This window comes from Rutilus rutilus (assembly GCF_951802725.1).
Source record: "Rutilus rutilus genome assembly, chromosome: 13".
Lineage (NCBI taxonomy): Eukaryota > Metazoa > Chordata > Actinopteri > Cypriniformes > Leuciscidae > Rutilus > Rutilus rutilus.
In genome coordinates, this window is record NC_140218.1 from 2,183,924 (window position 1) to 2,208,649 (window position 24,726).

Genomic DNA, 24,726 nt, shown 5'->3' on the forward strand with positions numbered 1-24,726 from the left:
CTTAACTTTAGTGCTCAAAGCGCTCCAAAGTCCTCCTTTTGAGCCTTTGCTGACAGTCGAAATAATATCCTGTCCATTAAGACAGCACTCCTGTTAGCATTGGCTTCTTTCAAGAGGGTGGGGGATCTGCAGGCTTTTTCGGTCGACGAATCGTGCCTAGAGTTCGGGCCCGGCCTTTCTCACGTTGTGTTGAGACCCCGGCTCGGATATGTGCCCAAGGTTCCTACCACTCCCTTCGCGGACCAGGTAGTGAACCTGCAAGCGCTGCCCCAGGAGGAGGCAGACCCAGCCCTAGCTTTTCTCTGTCCCGTCCGGGCCCTCCGGGTTATATAGACAGAACGCAAAGCTTTAGGACCTCAGATCAGCTCTTTGTTCGTTATGGAGACCAGCAGAAGGGGAAGGCTGTCTCCAAGCAGAGGTTAGCCCACTGGCTAGTGGATGCTATCACCAGGGCTTATGAGTCCCAGGGTGAGCCCTGCCCACCCAGGTTGCGGGCTCACTCCACTAGGAGTGTTGCCGCTTCTTGTGCTCTGGCACAAGGCGCTTCGCTAACAGACATTTGTAGAGCTGCGGGCTGGGCGACACCGAACACGTTCGCTAGGTTTTATAGCCTACGTGTGGAATCTGTTTCCTCCCGAGTACTTGCTACGGCCAGTAATTAGAGGGAATAGGTGTGTCGGCTTGCGACGCCATTCCGTGAGCGGATACGTGCGTCTTTTTGCTCCGTTGGTTACCCAACAAACGGCTAACCTCGTGAGTTCCTCCATCACCCCCTCCGGTGCCAGGCGTTGCGGACCGCCCGGCACCAGGTCTGCTACTTCAGTAAGGAGTTGCTAGTAGACTGGGTGTTTTTCCAGTGGTCCCTGCGGCGACCCATGATTGCCACGTGCAGTTCAGCCGTGTCTTCCCCTTGACAGACTCATTCTGTCGTCCTTGTTGAGTATGCTCCTCACTCCTCCGGACTGGGACTACCTTCAAGGACTGCCATATGTTTCACTACCCTACGTGGTTAGTACATATGTGTATTGAGGGCCTTCCTCTAGGCTGCCTCAGCTTCCGCAGCGTTCCCCCCCCCCCCTATTATATCCTTGGGGTCGGACACGCTTTCCCAGTGTTATCCAATATCCACTGATTGGGTCTTGCGGAACAGCAGTGTGATTCCCTAGCTAGCTCCCGCAAAATTTCTGGAAACTGCTGCAGGGCTGTAGCTTAGCTGGGCGCTGGAAGGGGCCAGCACCATGGCGTGTTGGTAGGGATCCCAATTCGTCGGAGTTCCCTGCTGACGAAAGGGAACGTCTCGGTTACGTATGGTAACCCTCGTTCCCTGAGTCCAGGGAACGGAGACGCCTCGTCCCGTCGCCATGCTGCTGTACCTTCGCGGAGGACTGGACACCGTTCGGCTCCTCAGCGAAAAGCGTTTGTGTATGCGCTTGATTCCGCCTTATACCCGCACTGGTAGGCGGGCCGCGGAATGCAAACCTTGCATGCCAATGTTCATTGGCTCGTTTTAATTCACTCGAAGGCAATTGGTCTCCCTAGCGTGATCCCAATTCGTCAGGGGAACTCCCCCGACGAGGCGTCTCCGTTCCCTGGACTCAGGGAACGAGGGTTACCATACGTAACCGAGACGTTTTTTCGACATAATATGTGTGCGTGCAACAAGCAAGATGTGTATTTGTAAATCCGGTGATGCGTGCATTGATTTTTATCAATAAACAAGTGTTTTCTGACAGTGTCGACTGCAAAGATGAAGTTGACGATCGCCATATTTGTAGTGAACGCACCTAGAGAGAAATGCACATAAAGACATAATCAGAGAGTAGCCTTTTTCTTTTCGTTTTGAATTATTTCGTTTGAAGACATTTCAAGCTCTGTGTATTTGATGTATTTATCATGTCTGTGTGAGGCATACGCTGAGTTTCGTTAAGTTAGGAGGATGAGATGCGCTCCAGCTGACGTGCAATGCAAGTGACCGCGCGGGCGCCTCCATGATTAGTGTCTGTTATATTTGCTTCTCTTACTTATTAAATATTATTAAATATTTTAACAAATATGATACTAAATGAGATTATTTAATGGCTACAACAGTATAGTAGGCCTATAGACTCTATTTGTACAAATTGCTGCACATTAATTTAATTAAATGAAACCTTGTAACGAATTCACATTGTAGGGTAGACTGTGTACAGTTGAGACACCTTAAATAACTTGCGTTCGCAGCAAGCACAAGTTGTGATTTTTGCTGTGCACTTGCATATTAGTGTCAGCTGGGAAGGAAATATAGAGACCAGACCTCTTGGAACTTTAATTGAATACATAGCGTTGGTAAAGCATACTGAAATTACATCCCTACAAATTTATTAGGCCCTACTGAAAATAAATGTATCGAATTTAAGCAAAGTAGCCTAAATGTTAAGACTGTAAGCCCTTTGCTTTTTTACGTAGCCTATAAAGGATTCTTATAGCCGACTTTGTGTTAATATAATTTGTAGAGAATTTTTTTTTACTCAAACATTAACACTGAAATAAATGAATGAAATAAATGAAATAAATGAAATAAATGAAATAAATGAAACTAAATTATTGTAAATTTTTTGGCACACCACGACGAGTGGCGCTATGCATTGTTCTAAAGCCAGGTTTTATTCTGGCATGTTGAATTAGTGTTCGACAAACACGGCGGCGCGTTCATTTGAATGAAGAGCGCTTCTCGCTCGTGTGAGCGAACACACACTGGAACGTCGCAAAGAGTGAATCGTGGCCGAGTGGTTGAACTTACGTTACGATCATTTAGATGACACGGGTTCGAATCCCGAACTAACTTGGACTACTGATATTTGTATATTAGCCTATTAATGCATTTTATAGTCTATTGTTGATGCAGAGAGATTTGTCTAGTTCTAAAACATAGTTTTTTGCTTATAGCCTATTTACAAAATAAAAATCACCATGCATTTCCATATTACACTAAGGAATAAATATTATACAATGACTTTACTTCAGTAGCCTATAATAATTCCAATCGTAATTTCAAAAGCAGTTCTGTTAAAATTTATATATATATATATGACGTTTAAACGACAAACAATAAAATCAGAACCAGTATTCTGTTGCGTTCATGGGGCTCGATGGTGTTTTAAGCCCCCAATGGCTCCTTAGAGGCAACTAACCCTACCCTCAACCTTAAACCTACCCATCCCCTCGCTGCCTGGAAGGCGCCGTTGGGGGCTTAAAACACCAAGTGCCGTTGGTTCCAGTGGCAGTAATGCATCCACGGCTTTTCAAAATGTCACAAAGCGTTTTGAGATTGTTTTGAATGAAATATTTAAGTTTATAATTAAGTGTTTTGGCACACCACGACGAGTGGCGAACTCTTTGTTTTGTTTTGCAAACTCAGCTAGCCTGTGGGGGGTTTGGAGAAGGCAATAGTTGGTTTATCGTGGGGGTGCAGGACAGAGGTGTTAATGTTCCGTCTTTCATATGGAGAGTGTCGGAGCCAGCCTGATGAGAAGGCAAAGGCAAAATTCTTCTAAGGATTAATCTCAAAATCTCCAAAAGTCCATATGTAGGCCCTATATCTTATTAAATTATAAATATTGTAGTTTTATTGATTGTATTTAAAGGTTTTCCACACACAATTTCAATTTAGCAGATACAGAGCTCTTTAATTCGCGACCCACCTCGTTTTATTGTAAGGTGAATTCAGCAAGGCATGCTTTATCTTTGAAGGAACAAAAGCTATTTGTTACAGTTTTTTCTTTCGTGATTTGTGTGGATGACACACAGCGACATATACAGTATTATCAGCTGTATGGTGTTTTTTACGCTGAAATGCTTAATTTCGAGAAAGACCCGCCGCGCGCAGTGAGGGAGACCAAACTTACAAAAAAAATATCCAGCGCGAGAGAGGCAAAGAAAAACGCCTGTTCTTAATTTATGTTGCTTTGAACTTTTTTCGTTTTGTACCGTTTTAATTTTTTTATTTAGCTGCAATTTCTTTGACAATAGAAATTTAAAATGTTGCAAGAATAAGATTCTGTGTTTCTTATTTTGCATCACAAAGGGAATAAACGATGCAACCCTGTTTAAATAAATAAACTGTCCCGACACTTTATTCGTACCTTGAAATGTGCGATGGGTTTTCAAACTTAATTAATTTTCTTTTTCTTTTTCTTTTACATTTTCATTGTTTATTTTTTATTTGAAAGCAATACTGCATTGAAAGTATTTTTCTGATTTGTTCGATCTGTTTTGAAAAATGTCTACCGTTGCTATGGCCGGGTATCACTGTCAGTCATCTCAATCTCGTGAATGATTCACACACACAAAAAAGCGGCTCAATTGGAATGTAGCAAATTTATGTTGTAATGTACAATTGATAATTAAACAAGATGATTGACTTTAATAAACAGATGCATATTTAAGCAAGCATCAAGAACGGAAAAACATAAACACTGTCGGCTACACTGAGATTCGATCTCAGATCGTTTGAAGCTCCGAAAGGCTATTGTTAATGCATTGACCACAGAGCTATCGTCTGAATAGAATAATTGAATAGTTATAGCCTACCACTCGGCCACGAATTTGTTTTGTTTTATTTTGTTTGAAATGGATTTTTACATGTTTTGCTTTCGTTAATGTTAACCAATTCTGTTGTAGCATAATAGGCCTATATTTTTTCCCTAAAAGTTTGTTTTATTCTCTGCCTTGTTTGTTTATATTTTTACATATTCAATCAGTCTCATTTTTGTTCAAATAATGAAATTTTTTTTTTTTTTCATTTTTTTTTTTTTACAAGATCTTGCGCCATGTTTTTTTTTATTTTTTTTATATAAACAGATAGGAAACTTACCTTTTAAAATGCCGCAGTTGCTGCTGTTTTGCCCTGTCACTTGCGCCACCCGGTAGGCTATAGCCTAGTCATTTCGCGAACGACTTTGAAATTCGACTGGTTTATTTTTGCTGCGGCAGTAGGCCTAATAGGCATTGTGGTTGATTATTTATTAAAGAATTCAATTGATAATCATAACAACATGTAAGCCTATTTAATTCTGAATATAACAAAGAATGCTTAAACCGACTAACATAGGTTAGTAACTGCAAGTCCTGAAAATGTTTTACGGTAAATTATTTTAATTTATTTCACTGTTATGTTTCAGTTAATAAATCTACAAATTAAAATAACACGAAGTAAATGACAAGTAACCTATTGACATAGCCTTTCTAAATTATAGAAAAACTGGGCACACAATGTTAACGTGTGTCTACTTTGTTTAAATTTAATGAAGTTGAATTCGTTTAACCACAATATTTATCTTGAATTTATCTGTGGCCTCAGCTCAGATTACTGCCGCGGCAGATTACGTCATAAAGAGAATAAACTGACACTTTTCAAAGTCTGTGATTACAGCGCCACTCAGCGGTAAAAGGCAGGAAATACACATCCCAATTTTGCCGCCGCGGGAACGGCGGCGGTAAAAGTCTCATTCTGGTTGTCCACCATCTGTATGTGCCGCTCACAAGTATAATAAGGGTCGTTCCTCACCATTAATGCTTGGAAACACACACACATCTCCTTCCATTAATAATAATGGCCAGTGCAGTGGCTGGGATATACATAATCCTACCAACGTCCGTTAACATGATTTTTGGAATGATTTTACTGATCGCGAGAGGAAACAATGAAGTTTTAGTCGCATAACATCAGTTAATGGAAACACCGTCATTTCGCAACAGCTTTTTGTCGACATTTAGAAGAAGAAAAAAAGAACGCAAAAGTTTTGCGCAAATCTGTAATGGAAACGCCCCTAGTGACAGTTTCATGTGAGAGTAACGTATGATCTTACCACAGTGTCTCCAGTTTACAGTGAGGATTCGCCAGTCCAGCAGAGAACAGCTTCACTCCTGAGTCTCCTAGTTTATTATATGACAGATGCAGATGTCTCAGGTGTGAGGGGTTTGATCTCAGAGCTGAAGCCAGAGCAGCACAACCTTCATCTCTCACACCACAGCTCTTCAACCTGTAGAGAACAATGACACACATTAAGCCTATATCCAGAGATAAACATGACACTTAAAAAATAACAATGCTGTCAATATGAAATATATACAAATACTCATTAGTTCATATTGTGAAAATTCATCAGTTAGGATTAGGGGATTGATTATAGAGTTTGTAGAGTATAAAAATCATTATTTCTATGGAAAGTTCCCATAAAACATGTAAACCCAACGTGTGTGTGTGTGTGCTTAATGTATTTGTAAGCATTTTAAGGAACGTGTGTGTGTGTGTCTGTTTGTGTTTTTGTGTGTCTGTGTGTGTGTGTGTGTGTGTGTGTGTGTGTGTGTGTTTGTGTGTGTGTGTCTGTCTGTCTGTCTGTCTGTGTGTGTGTGTGTGTGTGTGTGTGTGTGTGTGTGTGTGTGTGTGTGTGTGTGTTTGCGGGTTATTCAGAAACGACGCAGGGCAGAAACGCAAAATCACCAAGTGACAATAAAACTAGTCCAGTGATGAATATATTTAGGCTTTCTGAAGACTTGGAGCCGATTTCTGTGAGGAATCGATCAACATTTACGATGTCGTTCTAGTCATAGATATACATTTGTAATGATGTCCGATTCGTGAATGAATCATTTGAGTCGGTTCATTGCCGTGAATAGGAGAAACCCGTTAATAAACCAGTCTAGATGATTCATTCATGAACAGAACTGATTTAGTTTACCGAGTTCAAATCACTGATTCAATGATCCTGTCAATGTTTTAGTGAACACTGTCTCAGGAAAGACTGAATGGTCTGGTCATACTGTCTATTAAACACGATTGAGCACGACGGCTTGATTTCAAAGATCTGATCAGAGAATGGTGTTGTACTGTATGCAGTGTGTAATTATTTGTATAGTTATAAATGTATAATTTTAGTTCATTTAATAAACTTTCATATTTAGTCCTTTATTTTCTTAAATAATAATCGCTATGCTTGTAGATAATAACCCGTCCTTCGGATGAGACATTAAACCGAGGTCCTGACTCTCTGTGGTCATTAAAAATCCCAGGATGTCCTTCGAAAAAGAGTAGGGGTGTAACCCCGGCATCCTGGCCAAATTTGCCCCTTGGCCTCGGTCCATCATGGCCTCCTAATCATCCCCATATACTGATTGGCTTCATCACTGTCTCCTCTCCACCAGTAAGCTGGTGTGTGGTGGGCGTTCTGGCGCAATATGGCTGCCGTCGCATCATCCAGGTGGATGCTGCACATTGGTGGTGGTTGAGGAGATTCCCCCTTCCTTGTAAAGGGCTTTGAGTACCTATTAAAATTATTATTATAATGATTGTTGTTATATGTGACAATCTTTACGAGATGACATGAACGCAGCATATGAGTGTTGAGTGTCGTAATATCCATGTCAAGTGGACGTGTGGAAGAGCCGTGAGACTGAAAGCACTGAAAGCCCTCGCGCTGCTCATATGCTGAGAGAGAGATAAGACAGTAGAGCTGCACGATTCATCTTTAAAATACTGGGATCTCCATTCAAACACACACACCATCTTCTTCAGATTCCTCTGTCTATTAAACCTTTGACTAAATCATATCGCGATATTGTAAATCTGTGTTGGCGCTGCCGCTGACCCAGAGAGAGTCGTCATGAAACAGCTTATTGGGAACAGCGGGTTGGGAATCGTAAGACATTTTCCGGTTCCGGTTCCCATTCAATAAAATGATTAAAACAACTAATAAAACACAGCAGTAAGGGGAAAATGCACAATCCTGTGTGTGTTTATTTCTTATACTTGTCAAATGAGTTTAACAGACTGGTAATGTCAACAAACTTTTGCAAAAATAAGGAAAATAAATATTTCTGCATCCTCTTGGAGAATGTGGGACTCTCCTATAGCTTACAGTGTGTCCAGCAGTGGAGAACACCCTCTCAGAAAGGGGAGAATATGCTTGAACACACATGTACTGTAAGATCCAGACAGGTGAAACATACTATTTTTAAAATGGGTTTGAATGATTGATTCATAAAGACTTCACTTGTTTCACTACTGGATGAATCAGCGCTCTATCAGTTAATAAACTTCTCTCTGTTTATGTCTCTGACGCGGTGAGTCCCGCAGGCGCTGGGCTAACGTTACTCCGCCGCGGTGCGACCCGACCGCTGTAAAGTAGTCCGAGTCTAAACGCTTATTACAGGCTTACCGTAGTGATTCAGGATAGGACAAAAACACGCTTTGAAAAAAGGCATTCATGATGTACTCGCTTATTGTATAATACAATACCATCATATTACAGACAACTGGTGTAATTATGCAGTTGTGGAGACGAATGATGATTCCAGAGCAACACATGCAGATACACTACCAGCCAAACGTGCGGGATCGCTAATATCTTTAAGGTTTTAAAAAGAAGTCTCTTCTGCTGCATTTATTTCATTCAAAATAACAGTAATATTGTGAAATATTATTCCAATGTAAAACAGCTCTTTTCTACGTGAATATATAGTAAAGTGTAACTTTCTATTCATCAAAGAATCCTGAAAGAAAATTGTACACGACTGTTTTCAACATTGATAATAATAATAATGAATGTTTCTTGAGCATCAAATCATCATATCAGAATGATTTCTGAAGGATCATGTGACACTGAAGACTGGAGTAATGATGCTGAGATTCAGCTTTGATCACAGGAATAAAGTACATTTGAAAATATATTAAAATAAAAAATCTTAAATGGTTATAATATTTAATAACATTAATGTTCTTTTGTATTTTTAATCCAATAAATGCAGCCTTGGTGAGCAGAAGAGACTTCAGATCCAGATATATGGATATATTTTCTTTTTGTATTACCGTCATGTTCACTTTGTTTCATTTTCCATAAGAGTGTTATAAACACTCACTTCCAGCCAATGGTCGCACACGGGTTAATGATATCGGCGTGAAGCGACACAAGTGCGTTCTGAAGCTCACACCAGAAGTGATGCGGAAGATGAGCGGCATTCCTGTGAGTTTCACAGTTCGCTTATATCACGCTTCAGAACGTGCTGACGTTTAAGACAAACATGAACTCCTGAATGTGTGTGTGTTGGCCGGAAGCAAAGGCTTATATTGTAAAAAGTTTGAAATATTTGTTTCACTTCAGAAGCACTGATTCATCAGCTGGGGTTTATGGATTACCGTCATGTTCACTTTGTGTGGTTTCTGAATCCACTTGCATTACATGGACTCACAGAGATGATTATTTGCTTACACTACAATAAGGTTTCATTTGTTACACACTAGTTCACTACATTAGTTAACATGAACGAACCATGACAGATTCTTCTACAACATGTATTAATCTTAGTTGATGTTCATTTCAACATTTATTAATACATGTTTGAAATCAAAAGTTGTGCAGATGTGTCCATTAAGAATCACAGGGAAAGGGATTGGGCGATTCGGCCGTGGTGAAGTTCTCTGGCACATGCCGTACATCACCAGTAGGGGGCAGTCCTGTTTCTCTCTCAGTTATAGCGGCACTGAAGACAATAATGTGCAGCAATGTGTTAAACTCTCTCTGGTGCGTATTGACAGCAAGCGGCGAGCTCATAAACGTGTGAGAAACACATTTTTAAGTAGAATATATTGTTTATGAACAGCTCAAATAGAAATAAAATATTAATGATTCAGTTATCAATGGTTCTTACATGCTTGTCATGGGCGTTTGTAGCATAAAAGAGTGTTACAATAACTTTTTAGTGAACTTATAAGTGCAAATATCCCGTCCCATTTTATCAACCCTAATTCCCATATTGTGGAATTATTACACTGTGAATTCATTTCTTTGACATTTAAATAACATATAAAAGATCTTTTGCAAGGACACAATGACGAAAATGTGACTTATGTCAGTCTAACATAAAATTATATTGCATTTTAATGTCTATCTTTGCCAAAGATATGAACTTTTCAGACATATTAAAATATTTTAATAATATTGTTCATTCATTGGCCACTTAAAAGTACAATCTGTAAAAATGAATAAATGAATAAATCCCCCGGTTCACTCGAGCAGAACCAGTCCTATTTTAACGTTTCTGATCCTGCGTTTCTTCTGTATTATAAACGTTCAGAAACCGGTTTGATTAGAACAAATACAGATTGATAACGTTATTTTGTTTTACTTTTTTTTGTAGCCTAGTTTATAATAATAATAATAATACTATTTAGGCTATAATACTAGCCTACTACTAATAATATCTCTCTTTTCTTTTCTTTGTTTAATGCCATGCCAGCTTCTATGGATATATATATTCAAGGCGAGGAACAGGTTTTTTATTTAAATAAAACTAAATAAGATGCCAAACGAATTAATTAAAATAAAAAAGCCTACATTCCTCATTCGGCACGAATCCAGATGTTTCATGATTTGTGAATCAAGCTGAACTATTAGGCCTATTATGTAGGCTAAGCTTTGTACTCGGCATTACTGACGTAAAATATCATCTTCCCCATATAACAGCGCAGTGAGGCGGTGGACACGCTGAACGCCACAGATTATATTACAGACTATTCAGATTGAGCGCTGGAACATTTTATATGTTTGACTGTATTTTATTCAGAGGCGGCGGCGCGACCACTGGATTTATTCCTGCCAAGAGAGTAAACTCTTACTCCGTAGAAGCAAGCAAGACATAATTCATAAATTTACAAAAGATATTCAGATTTTGTAAAATAACGGAAACAAACGTAATGTCTCTGTTTCCTTTATAGATGTTTGGAGCCATAGACGTTGGAACAGGGGGGGCTGTTAAATTTATATTTAATATGAGGGAAATAGACATGCATGCATGCGTGACACAAAAAATCTTTAACTTTTAGGAAGCAAAATATTTTGTAGTAATTCTGTCAATTACATTAAGGTTATTACATTGTATTTGCTTCTTATTTATTAAATACGGGCAATTGATTGATAAAACATTGATCAAAATTATGATACAATTTAAACAAAACGAAAATCTTTTTCTATAAAACAAAACTTAATGAAGTCGTCAAAATCATGTTTTACCAAAAACAGCGCCGTTGCTAGGAGGGCGCCAGCGCCTCTACCTTTCAGCGCCTCTGCCTCGCGAGTGGATGATAGCCCTAAAGACGCCTAGCAATGATATACCTTTAGTGGTAGTATACCTTTAGTTAAGTTATACCTTAAGAGTCTTTGTAGCGCGCTAATGTTATCGGAAAATGCAGCCCAGGTATGATGCGTAATGGAGATTCCAAAGCGCTCTTCTTTGGTCAGAACCATGGAGAGCGAACACACACACACACACACACACCATGGAGAGCGATCGCGGATAGGTCTGTCCTATGCACCGAAACTTTTAACAATGCAACAAAATATTTAAAGAGCATCAAGCTATTAAAATTATGTATACGCACAGATAATATAACAGTAGGCTGTAAAGTATGGACTAGTGGTTCGTTTAGGATGGGAGCACTACAGAAAGATTCCGGCCAGAGAATCCTTTATCAGCTTTATTTCCAAGATCAGGATGCCAATATACAAGTTCAAATGTATGTGGTCTAAACAGAGAGAAAGAAAAAGAAATAATGCAATGGTAATAATAACTGATTAATAAACAAATAAAGGAATACTAAACAATGCTCATTGTCATCATTAACAACAGTACAGTACAGAAAATAATAATTTACGTTAATACAGTGCAACAAAATATGTCACTATATGCCCTTTAATATCTGTACTGCTGCACCTTTAAGTAGCTATGCAGAATGACACTGTATCACTATAACACTCGATGCAGGTAGTACCAAAAACAGTAAATGCACTGCACTCGAACACAAAAGCATATCTCTAAATAACTAACACAAATAAGGTCTAAATCGACATATAAAGGGCTAATTATTGCATACAGGAAACATGTTGCATATTACAGCACGATCTGGCATCATGACTACACTAATTAGTCACGCAGTTCAACAAATAAAACTAGTTCGCGTGAACATACATAAATTTCAAAACATTCATCACAACGCAGTACAAACATGCCACAGTAGTAAAAACATTTTTTGTTTTTCATAAAACGCACACGAAAGTAAAGAAAAGGGTCTCCGAGTCTTCTCTCATCATCCCTGAGCACGAACAACTGAGCAGCGCACTGCATTTCCTGTCCAGGCGCAGTTCACGTGATGGAGCGTTCAAACGCACATAGGAAACTTCAGCGCTGAACAAATAGGCTTTCAGACAAGGCCGCCCCCAACTGTCCGCATGGCAGTTGAAAGAGTAGGAGAAAGTCTATTTGGTGGTCTCTTCTTCGTCCTTGTCCTCCAGAGCTGGGAGCAGGATGAGCCGGGCGACTGGACGAATGTAGGTGTGGTCCTTCACTTGAACACTGATAGTCCGTACGCGTCCATCTGCTCCTGGATGAGTCTGGGTAATCCGTCCTATGGGCCATGACGCTCTGGGAAGTTGGGGATCCACGATTAAAACAACGTCGCCTATGGAGAGTGCCTTACCGTCTTTCCTCCACTTACTGCGCTCTTGTAGCCCTGGTAAGTAGTGACTGATGAAGGATGACCAGAAACGATCGGCGATAGCTTGGCTGTGCCTCCAACGTCTTCTCCCGAGGTCACTGGGGTCGTAAACTGCTTGAGGCAGCGACGAGTCGTGACGGCCCATGAGGAGGAGGTTAGGCGTGACCGGGTCTGGATCAGAGGCATCTGATTAGATTAGATTCAACTTTATTGTCATTACACAAGTACAGGTACAAGGCAACGAAATGCAGTTTAGGTCTAACCAGAAGTGCAATAGCAGCAAGTGCAGGATATACAGTGGTTCATAAGTGCAGAACATGGATATGTACTGAATAAATATAGAGTTGAATACTATTATAAACAAAAATTTACAGATAGATTGTCCTATGAATATAATATACAGATAACTATTACTGTGAACAGAATTTACAGCTAGATATGTACTGAATATAATAATATACAGATGGCTATTACTATAAACAGAATGTTTACAGATAGATATGTACTGAATATAATATACAGATGGCTGTTACTATAAACATAATTTTACAGATAGATATGTACTATGAATATATATACAGATGGCTGTTACTATAAACAGAATGTGAGCATAATATACAGATGGATATTACTATAAACAGAATTTTACAAATAGATATATGTATAAGTTAGGCTAATGAGCAGTATAACAATGGATTTAAAGTAGTGCAAATAAAGTTTGGACAGAAGCTATCCGAGTGAGTGCAGTGGAAAGTAATTGCATATTACAGTTAAGGTACGATATTGCAATGTATATATAAACAGTCGGTACTGTAAATAAACAGTCGGCAGTGCAAATGAGCATATTCCAGTCAAGGTAGTAGTGCAAGATGCATATGTAAACAGTTGTTACTGTAATAACAGTCAGCAGTGCAAATGAACATTATAGTATTGCAAATAACAAAATGGAGGCAGGTGTGAGGAGGGAGAGGAGAGTCAATCAGTATATAAGGGGAGTGGGATCAATGAGGGTTAGAGTTTAATAAAGAGACAGCTCTGGGGAAAAAACTGTTCTTTAGTCTGCTGGTCCTGGTCCGGAGGCACCTGAAACGCCTGCCGGAAGGCAGGAGAGAAAACAGTCTGTGGGCTGGGTGAGAGGAGTCCTTAAGGATGCTGCGAGCTCGATGCAGACAGCGTTTCCTCTGGATGTGCTCGATGGCAGGTAGTGGAGTCCCAGTGATGCGCTGGGCGGTTTTCACCACCCGCTGCAGTGCCTTGCGCTCTGCAACAGAACAGCTCCCATACCACACTGTAGCACAGTTGGTCAGGATGCTTTCTATTGCACAGCGATAGAAGTTCACCAGGATAGTGGAGGAAAGCTGATTCTTCCTCAGTGTCCTCAGGAAGAAGAGGCGCTGGTGAGCCTTCTTGACCAGGCTGGAGGTGTTGGTTGTCCAGGTCATGTCCGCCGAGATGTGGGTCCCCAGGAACTTGAAACTGGAGACACGCTCAACAGCCATTCCATTGATGTGGATGGTGTCGTGTGTGCCTCTTGACACTTTCCTGAAGTCCACGATGAGCTCCTTCGTTTTGGTGGTGTTGAGGAGCTGGTTATTTTCGGTGCACCATGTGGCCAGGTGCTTGATCTCCTCCCTATAGGCAGTCTCATCGTTGTTGCTGATGAGACCAATCACCGTAGTGTCGTCCGCAAACTTGACGATGGAATTAGATCCGTACACAGGCTTGCAGTCGGAGGTGAAGAGGGAGTAGAGGAACGGGCTTAGCACACAGCCCTGTGGTACACCAGTGTTGAGTGTGATGGATGTGGAGCAGTTGGAGCCTGATCGAACATTCTGGGGTCTGTTGGTCAAGAAGTCCAAAATCCAGTTGCACATGGAGGTGTTGAAGCCCAGGTCTCCAAGTTTGGCTATTAACTTAGTTGGGATGACAGTGTTGAATGCTGAGCTGAAGTCAACAAACAGCATGCGTGCATAAGTGTTCTTATTGTCCAGATGTGTGAGCACAGAGTGCAGTGCCATGGAGACTGCATCCTCTGTGCTCCTATTGCTACGGTAGGCAAACTGGTGTGAGTCCAATGTGGATGGTAGAGAGTCTTTTAGGTGTGCCAGGACCAGCCGCTCAAAGCACTTCATTACGATGGGTGTGAGTGCTACAGGGCGGTAGTCATTAAGGCACTTCGGGCTGGAGTGTTTTGGCACTGGCACAATGGAAGTGCATTTAAAGCATGTTGGTACAGTTGCTTGGGCAAGAGACAGGTTGAAAATGTCTGTAAAAACCCCAGCGAGCTGCTCCGCACATGCCCTGAGTACGCGTCCAGGGATGTTGTCTGGTCCAGCAGCCTTGTGCGCGCTGATCCTGCTCAGTGCATTGCAGACATCTGTGGAGGAGAGTGTGATCGGTGGGTGGTCAGCTGAGGATTTGAGCTTGGTGGCAGTTTCTCTGTTGTCTCTTTCAAAGCGAGCATAAAAGTCATTTAGCTCGTTCAGGAAGTTGACATCAGTGGCTGCGGGGGTGGAGTGAGAGGGTTTGTAGTCACTGATGGCCTGAATGCCCTGCCACATGCGCCGAGGGTCAGCGTTGGAAAAGTGTCCCTCTATCTTAAGCTTGTAGCAGTGCTTGGCCTCTTTGATGCCCCTTTTCAGATTTGCTCTGGATGTGCTATAGGCTTGTGCATCTCCTGATCTGAAGGCAGTATTGCGTGTCTTCAATAGGAGTCGCACTTCCCTGTTCATCCATGGCTTCTGATTTGGGTATGTGGTGATCTGCTTCTGGGTTGTAACACTGTCAATGGTGGTATTAATATAATCCAGTACAGAGGAGGTGTAGCAGTCAATGTCCGTGTGAGAGCCACTGGTGGCTTGAGAAGCAAACATACTCCAGTCTGTGTGTAGAAACCTTTCCTGGAGTGAGAAATCTGCCCCCGCAGGCCACACCTTGATGGTCTTCACTGATGGCTTCACGCGATTGATCAGAGGTGCATATTTGGGGGTGAGGAACAAAGAAAGGTGATCTGACTGTCCCAAGTGGGGGAGGGGTGTCGCGACGTAAGCTTCAGCCATGTTTGTGTAAACATGGTCTAAGGTTTTGTTTCCTCTGGTGTGACAGGAAACATGCTGGTGAAATTTCGGTAGCACTGACTTTAAGTTTGAATGATTAAAATCACCCGCAACAATAAACGCAGCTTCCGGGTGAACGGTCTGTTGTTTACTGATGGCTGCGTGAAGTTCTTTCATAGCAAACTTGGCATCAGCATCCGGGGGAATATAGGCTGCAGTTATAATAGTGGAAGTGAACTCCCGCGGTAGATAAAACGGTCTACATTTAACCATGAGAAACTCAAGGTTAGCTGAACAATGTCTCCCAACAATAGCAGAGTTTGTGCACCAAGCTTTGTTAATGTAAATGCACAATCCACCACCTCTGGTCTTACCGGAGCCATGTAATGTTCTATCCGCCCGGAATGTATGGCGTCCCGCTAGCTCAATAGCGTTGTCCGGTATTCCGCTGTTTAACCATGTTTCCGTGAAAATTAGAACATTACAGTTCAAAAGTCTCTTGCTGTATGTGATGTTGAGTCGAATCTCCTCCATTTTGTTCAACAGCGACCGTACATTGGCAAGGAAAATGCTGGGTAAAGAGAGCCGGTGTGGTGTTAGCTTTAGCTTAGCTCTTAGTCCTCCGCGCTTCCCCCGCCTTTGTTTACGATCTCGCCGGCGCCTGCGAGCACTTCCGCCCGGCCGGGCAGAGTGCATAGCCTCGGGTGATCTGGCGATCTCAGGAAGGAGTCGAAGGTTGTCCATAAAACTGTCGGAAATTCGCAAACCAATATCCAAAAGCTCACCTTGGGTGTACGATGTTAAGGCACAACTGTTCTGGACGAACAGACCCGAAATGAGCAAGAAAAATACTGCTAAATTACAGAATCTGGAGAGACCGCGAGCCTCGCGATGTACTCGCGCCGCCATCTTGGATCTAAACAAGTAGCCTAAGGGTTTCGCATTCATTATGCCCTCGACCTCCACTAGGATTGTCATCAGGACAGGTTCAGGAACAGTCTGATCTTTAAGGACAACGCGAAGTGCAGTCTTGATAGATTTCACTTCCCTCTCCCATGTGCCACCAAAGTGCGGCGCACTTGGAGGATTGAATCGGAAGGATATCTGCTGTTCAGCGAGTTGCTCTCTCCACTGAGGTGCCATGGCAGCAACAGCTTCACGCAACTCTCTCTCTCCAGCAACAAAGTTGGTACCATTGTCCATGAGGAGTTCGAATGGTCTGCCACGTCGAGAGATGAATCTTCTCAGTGACAGCAGGAAAGCATCTGTATCAAGGCTTTCTAATAAATCCAGATGCACCGAGCGAGTTGTCATGCATTTATAGACAATGCCCCACCTTTTTTCAGTGCGACGACCGATCCTCACTTGGAAAGGTCCAAAGCAATCAACTCCGGTTGAATAGAACGGTGGCTTATGGAGTCGTAGTCGAGCTGGTGGGTAATCTGCCATCTTCGGTACGTCAGGTTTTGCTTTCCATCGTCGGCACTCCAGACATGAATGCTGATGCTTTCGAATGGCCTCTCTACCACGAATGATCCAAAACCTGCGTCTGATCTCGGCAAGAACTCGTTCTGGCCCAGGGTGCAGTAGTGACTCATCAAAATCCTTGATGATAAGCTTCGTCACGGGATGGCTTGGGTCCAGGATAACTGGGTGGATAGTATCCAGGTCTAGTCCTTCAGCATGCTTTAACCTGCCACCGACTCTGAGTAGCTCCGTGGCTCCTTCATATTCTGGTGACAGAGATGCGAGACGACTGTCTGAAGGAAGAGTACGTCCAGCTTTGAGAGCTCTCAATTCTTCAGCAAAGCAGTCATCTTGAGCCTTTTGTAACATCAGCTTCTCTGCTTGCAGAAAATCGGCAGCGGGAAAGTGTACTGTAGTATTAGCATCAGCCGCCCTGTGAAGGGAACTGGCAGTTTCCTTCAGAAGCTCTTTCCAGTTGGAGAACTTACTGGGGTCCGGAAGTTGAGTTGGCAAGATGCTGGACACAGTTCCCACAAAGGCAGACTTCCTTAACTCTGTGGTGTCTGGTTCTACCTCAGATGAAGGCATGTTGGGCCACTCCCTCTCAGACAAATGGAGGAAATGTGGACCTTTGTTCCAGCGATGATCCTGTACCGTCTCTTGCAGAGTGAGTCCGCGGGTTATATCATCAGCTGGATTGCTTAGAGAATCAACATACCGCCATTGAACAGGGTTGGTCAGGTTCTGGATTTCTGCGACGCGTGTTCCAACGAACACTTTATAACGGCATGATTCTGATTTGATCCAGTGCAGCACAGTGGTGGAGTCTGACCAAAGAGTGATGTGCTCAGGTGGTACTGCAAGCTCTGTCTCGATCACTCTAGCCAGCTGTGCACCTGTAAGCGCGGCACTGAGCTCGAGACGCGGAATAGACAGCTGCTTACGGGGCGCGACTCTCGATCTGGCAAACACGAAGGAGACATAGACTTGTTGACTGTCGTCTGTCGTCTGCATGTAGGCTACTGATCCGTAGGCGCGCTCCGAGGCATCACAGAAAATGTGGATGTGACGGGTCGCGTTAGCAGTATCGGCGGTGGCTGGTGCATAGGGACGAGGCAGCTTGAGATGTTGCAAAGTGGGAATTTCCTTCACCCAACTCAACCATTTCTCCAGAAGGTCAGCAGGTTGGATCTTGTCGTCCCAGCCAATGTTGGCCTTCCACATGTCCTGAACAAGCACTTTACATCTTGTTGTGAATGGCACTATGTAGCCCAATGGGTCGTAAAGCTTGGCAAGGACACTGTAGACGTTACGAAGAGTAGCATCTGAAGATTCAGTATGGCGATGTTTGTAACTCAGGGTGTCATTCAAACAGTCCCAGCAGAGTCCAAGCGTGGGCTCTTGGAGGTTGTCACTGGCCTTGGATAGCCATAGCTCACTACTAGCCGACTGCGCTTCAGGAGGTAGATGTGCTACAACTTCAGGCATGTTACTAGCCCATTGCCAGATCTCGAAACCTCCCTTTGTCAGAAGTGCTCGCAGGTCATCGACTAGACCCTTGGCATACTCAGCTTTACTCACACTGTGGAGGCAATTGTCGACATAGAACGAGTGCTCGATCACGTGCATGAGAGGAGAGTCTGGTGGTTCATGGTCTCTGACGTGCTGCTGCAGGGCAAAGACCGCACAACAGGGGCTGCACGTTGTTCCGAATGGTAACACCTCCCATTGGAATATGCGTGGTTCAGATGTCCTCTGCATGTCACGCCACAGGAATCGTAGGAGTGGTTTATCACTGGGCAACAAGCGGATCTGGTGGAACATTGATTTAATATCTCCGCTGATGGCCACAGCATGACATCGAAACCGCATCAGGACTCCAATCATGGTCGGACCGAGCGTTGGTCCCGGCAGGAGTTGGTCATTCAGGGACAGGCCGTTAAAGGAGAAGGAACAGTTAAAGACTACTCTATCCTTTCCATTGTGGTGCACCATATGATGAGGTACATACCACGACTCTGTGGACTTGCTGCCTCTTCTGTAAAGATTTCCGCGACATAACCAGACTGAACAAGTTTATCCATCTCCTTGCAATATGAGGCTGCTCGAACGGTGTCCTTGGCCAACCGGCGCTCAGTGCTGCGTAGGTTAGGCATCACGGCATCTTGCTGAGCACAGAGTTGGATGACTGGCTGATGACGCAACAGTGGAGTAGCGTAGCGCTGGGTACCGTCGACAGATACACGTTCGGAGGCTGTCTGTAAGAGGATGAGTGCCTGCTGATCTTGCTTGGAACGCGTTGCAGTCTTCTCACTGACATAGGGAACTGTGTCAATGTGCCAAAGGCGTTCCACATTCCTGAGGAGTTCAGTATATGAAGACTCGGTGGCGATGTGCAGACAGGAAGACTGGTGAGAAGAGACTGGCATAATGTCAGAAGGACCTTGCAAGGACCAGCCTAGCCTTGTGCAGATGGCTATAGGACCGCCAGATGGGCCTGCTCTGACTGGCTGTGTAGGAGTAAGAAGCTGAGGCATATCAGAGCCGATGAGGAGCAGAGGTTGGGCTCTATGGATAGACGTCAAAGGAAGTCCTTTGAGATGCTCATAGCGCTTCTGGAGAGCTGCTACTGGGTATGTGTGTTCAGATAAACTCAGACTGCTTGCAGTGAACGCATGTTGAATCCAAAACTTTTTGTTTGGCGTGAAGATGGGGGATACATGAAAGCTAACTGAGGAACCTTTCAGTTCCTTCACCTCTTGCTGGACTGTCCTCAGATGAAGCGTCTCTGGATGCTGAGAGAGTTGTAGTTGCTCTACAGCTTGTGGGAGGATAATCGTTCTCTCCGAACCATCATCGAGCACTGCAAATGTCTCAAGAGTGCGATCTCCATGATGCAGAAGCACTTTGACAACCTTCAGCAACACTCTCTGAGGGCTTCTGGGCTGCTCAATGTAGACAATGGGCTTCGGATTAGTGACCATTAGCACTTTCTGGGATGACTCTTGGATAGCGTCATGCAGGACTGTAAGGTGTTTCTCTTTGCAAATCTTACATGGGCGTTTAAGCGTACAGGCTGTAGATTTGTGGCCGCGGCCGCATTTCCAACATCTGTCGCCTTCCTGGATCCACTTCTTAATCTCAGCAGTAGACAGTTTCTTGAAGTCGGAGCATGAGTTAAGGTAGTGCTCCTTATTGTTGCAGAACGGACAATAAGGACTGAGTTTGAAAGCTTGGGACTTCGACTGAAAGGTCTCCTTGTCAGCTGTCTCCCCCGAGCAGAGGAAGACTGACGCTGTTTTATCTTTGGGCTTTGAACTACGTTGATCTCTCTTTGGAAGGGTAGGCCCTGTAGAGTTGTAGAGAAGAGTAGCTCGACTGGCGAGACGCTTGGCTTGAGCCTTCATCTGTAGCCACGCAGCGAGGTCGGGCAGGGAGTAGGTGAGCTCTGAACCTGGCTGCAGGATGCCGCGAACGAGACAATATTCCACAAATCCATCTCTGTGGGAAGGAGACATTTTGCTTAAGAGACGGTCAACATGGGAACCACACCTGAGCTCGTATCCAACAGGTCCCTCTAAAGTGCGTAGCATACCGACAAGCGACTGGACTGAGAGAGCGAAGGAGTCGAATGCCTCTGCGTCTCCTGACTTAATGGCTGGGGAGTTGAGTATTGCCGCTAGTTCACTTTGAACCAGTTGTCTTGGCTGGCCATATTTGTCTTGCAGAGCTCCCAATGCAGCTGTATACGGTGCGGGGTCATACATATATGATTTGGCCAGCTGCAGAGCACTCTGAAGCTTGAGCTGACTCAGGAGAACTTGATATTTATAGTGCTCGCTGAGATGAGGGTGACTATTCATCAAGTTGTCGAACGCCATCTTCAAAAGTGCGAAATCACTTTCTTTGCCGCTCTCGAAGAAGGGAAGTGTCGGTTTATGAATGCCGTAAGATGTAGCAATCAGGGTCTCCATACCCGGGTAGGTCCAGGGTGGTGCCGTCTGAACTGGTGTTACAGTTGGTATACTGTGGTGAGCATACTGCACTGCGGGAGGTGGCGGTGCTACTGTAACTGCTCGTGGTGGCATTGTGAAGCTTGTACTAGTAGCTGAAGCCCCTAGGTAATGAGACGGGAGACTCGTTGTGACAGAAGACCTTGCTGCTCCACCTGCCTGGGTAGTTACCGTGGAGAGGACGGGAACGAATGAGACAGGTGCAGATGGAAGTATAGAGACTGATGCAGCAATCGGTGCTGCGCTGACAGGAACACTGATCTGGGCACTCGTGACGGGATTAGCAGGTGGTGCTAATATCTGAGTAGGAACAGTGGAGAGAGGTGCTACCTGAACTGGCGCTGGATTTGGCTGTTGCACAGGTGGATGCTGCATGGGGACCAATGGCACCAGAGGTGGCTGTTGAGCCAATTGTGATGGCAGAGGTAGATTGGAGAATGTAGCAGGAGCTGACGATGTAGACAAGGAATCATCGTTTGTCCCTGTCAGGTAGGTCTTTACAAGACTGGCAATGTGTACCTCCTTCTCGAGTTTCTTCAAGCGCCTGCGTCTTCCCATCTCTCTAGCTATTCTCTCTTTAGCCAGATGTGCTTCCTCTTGTAGCCGCTGTCCTTCTCTGGCTTGTGCATCCAATGCTGCAGCTTCTAAGTCAGCTTTCCTTTCTTCTTCTATTTCCTGTTGTAGGTCAGCTAGCTCCAATCCTTTGATCTCCTCCTCTAAAGCAGCTTCTTGTATATCAGACGTACTTCGAAATAGATGGAGTCCGTAAGATAACTGAGAGGACCGTCGTGAATGTGCAGCTGACCGGTAACTTGTCAAACTCCTAGCTCTGGTTGACTGAGCCTGGTCTGGTTGTCCTACAGGGGTAGAGGAGGCTTGGATCACAGGCTGTTGATAGGGCAGAAAAGTGACTTCGTACTGGGCCAAATGTGCAGGTGGACTAGGGTCTCTCTTGGGTCGGTCCGATGACTCCTGTTGCTGACCATCAGTTGCTGACTCCATAGTGTCGGTGTAACCCTAATCCGGCTCGAAGGACCAATGTAAAGTATGGACTAGTGGTTCGTTTAGGATGGGAGCACTACAGAAAGATTCCGGCCAGAGAATCCTTTATCAGCTTTATTTCCAAGATCAGGATGCCAATATACAAGTTCAAATGTATGTGGTCTAAACAGAGAGAAAGAAAAAGAAATAATGCAATGGTAATAATAACTGATTAATAAACAAATAAAGGAATACTAAACAATGCTCATTGTCATCATTAACAACAGTACAGTACAGAAAATAATAATTTACGTTAATACAGTGCAACAAAATATGTCACTATATGCCCTTTAATATCTGTACTGCTGCACCTTTAAGTGGCTATGCAGAATGACACTGTATCACTATAACACTCGATGCAGGTAGTACCAAATAAACAGTAAATGCACTGCACTCGAACACAAAAGCATATCTCTAAATAACTAACACAAATAAGGTCTAAATCGACATATAAAGGGCTAATTATTGCATACAGGAAACATGTTGCATATTACAGCACGATCTGGCATCATGACTACACTAATTAGTCACGCAGTTCAACAAATAAAACTAGTTCGCGTGAACATACATAAATTTCAAAACATTCATCACAACGCAGTACAAACATGCCACAGTAGTAAAAACTTACTTGCTTTTCATAAAACGCACACAAAAGTAAAGAAAAGGGTCTCCGAGTCTTCTCTCATCACCCCTGAGCACGAACAACTGAGCAGCGCACTGCATTTCCTGTCCAGGCGCAGTTCACGTGATGGAGCGTTCAAACGCACATAGGAAACTTCAGCGCTGAACAAATAGGCTTTCAGACAAGGCTATATTAGTCAATATTTTTTATTAGGTTAAGCAGTGATTGGATAACGTTTTTTTTTTTTTATTTAACGTTTTTAATTTAAGGCAAGGCAAAGCAAGGCAAGTTTATTTATATAGCACATTTCATACACAATGGCAATTCAAAGTGCTTTACATAGAAGAAATTAAAATAATAAAAGAAATAAGAATAATTAAAACAGTTTAGAAAAATAAAATAAAATACAGTACAGTACAAACAGTCGGACGAACAGTGGCACAGTGCTCATTCAGTAAATGCAAAGCTAAACAGATGTGTTTTGAGTCTGGTTTTGAATGTGACTACTGTAGGAGCACGTCTGATCTCCTCTGGAAGCTGGTTCCAGCATAATAGCTAAAAGCGGACTCGCCATGTTTAGAGTGAACCCTTGGTATTTCTAGCTGATATGATCCTAATGATCTGAGTGATCTGTTGGTTTTATATTCAGTGAGCATATCTGCAATGTATTGAGGTCCAAGGCCATTGAATGATTTATATACCAGTAATAATACTTTAAAATCAATCCTAAATTTAACTGGGAGCCAGTGTAAAGACCTGAGGACTGGTGTGATCTGTTCATATTTTCTGGTTCTGCTCAGAATCCTGGCGTCAGCGTTCTGTATGAGCTGCAACTGTCTTATGGTCTTTTTGGGAAGGCCAGTGAGGAGTCCATTACAGTAATCCACCCTGCTGGTGATGAAAGCATGCACAAATTTCTCTAAGTCTTGTCTGGAAACAAAGCATCTTATTCTTGCAATATTTTTCAGATGATAGTATGCTGATTTAGTTATTGCTTTGACATGACTACTGAAACTAAGGTCTGACTCTAGTGTCACAATTTAAGGCCCACCCACAATTGGTCTGGCCCCTCCAAAACTGGAATCCAGGCGCCGTGCCTGGGCCACACTGAGCTGTGCGTAACGCTCACAGACGTGAAGTGAACGAGACAGAGGATGTCCGGTACTGTCTGAAATGGTTAACTCTGTGGCGATGCATGTGCAAAACAGATTTAACTAATCATAAAGTCAATCAGGATACATAACACAGACCTACACTAACTATCTGTAATATTTTAGTGAAATATATTTCAGCCTTTTTTAGAAGAATCTGTCTAATATTTATTTTCCCAACAAAACATCAAATAAATAGAAATAAAAAAGGTTTTAGTTTAATTTCATTTTTAGTTTCAACTGACCATAAAAATGTGATTTGTTCAAACTCACATTTACATTTATGCATTTGGCAGATGCTTTTATCCAAAGCAACTTACATTGCATTTCAAGACACACATTTACATTCCTATCAGTTCTTGCTTTCCCTGGGAATCGAACTCATGACCTTGGCGTTGCAAGCGCATCACTCTACTGTTTGAGCTACAGGAAAGATGAACCAACAACTAATGAACAATATTCTAGAGCATTTATTAATCTTAGTTAATGTTAAGCTCAACATTTTATAAGACATTTTTAAGATCCAAAGTTGTATCTGTTAACATGCACTGTGAACTGACATGAACACTAATATTTTATTAACTAACATTAATAAAGGCTATTGCTCTCTGTTAGTTCATGTTAGTTAATGCATTAACAAATGACACCTTATTGTAAAGTGTTACCAAAAATGTAATACAATTCAAATAAAATACCTAAATAATGCAAACAACTCATTGGATAACATTGGGCTGCATATAAAGAAACAAAATGCATGTGCCATGGAGAAATAAACACTTGCCATTTTTCTTTTGCTGGATGTCTATTGTCTATTTGCATATCAATAAAGATTTGTTTAATTCAATGCAGA

General features: G+C 42.9%; 1 protein-coding gene across 1 annotated transcript in view; it reads right to left on the bottom strand.

Moving 5' to 3' along the window:
* LOC311302520 (uncharacterized protein) overlaps nt 1-24,726 on the bottom strand; it is a 747,744-nt gene that overhangs the window by 119,675 nt on the left and 603,343 nt on the right. The window contains exon 17 of the mRNA XM_084428465.1: nt 5,847-6,020. Within this exon, the coding sequence (XP_084284591.1) occupies nt 5,847-6,020 (174 nt within the window). The remainder of the gene's footprint in view (nt 1-5,846; nt 6,021-24,726) is intronic.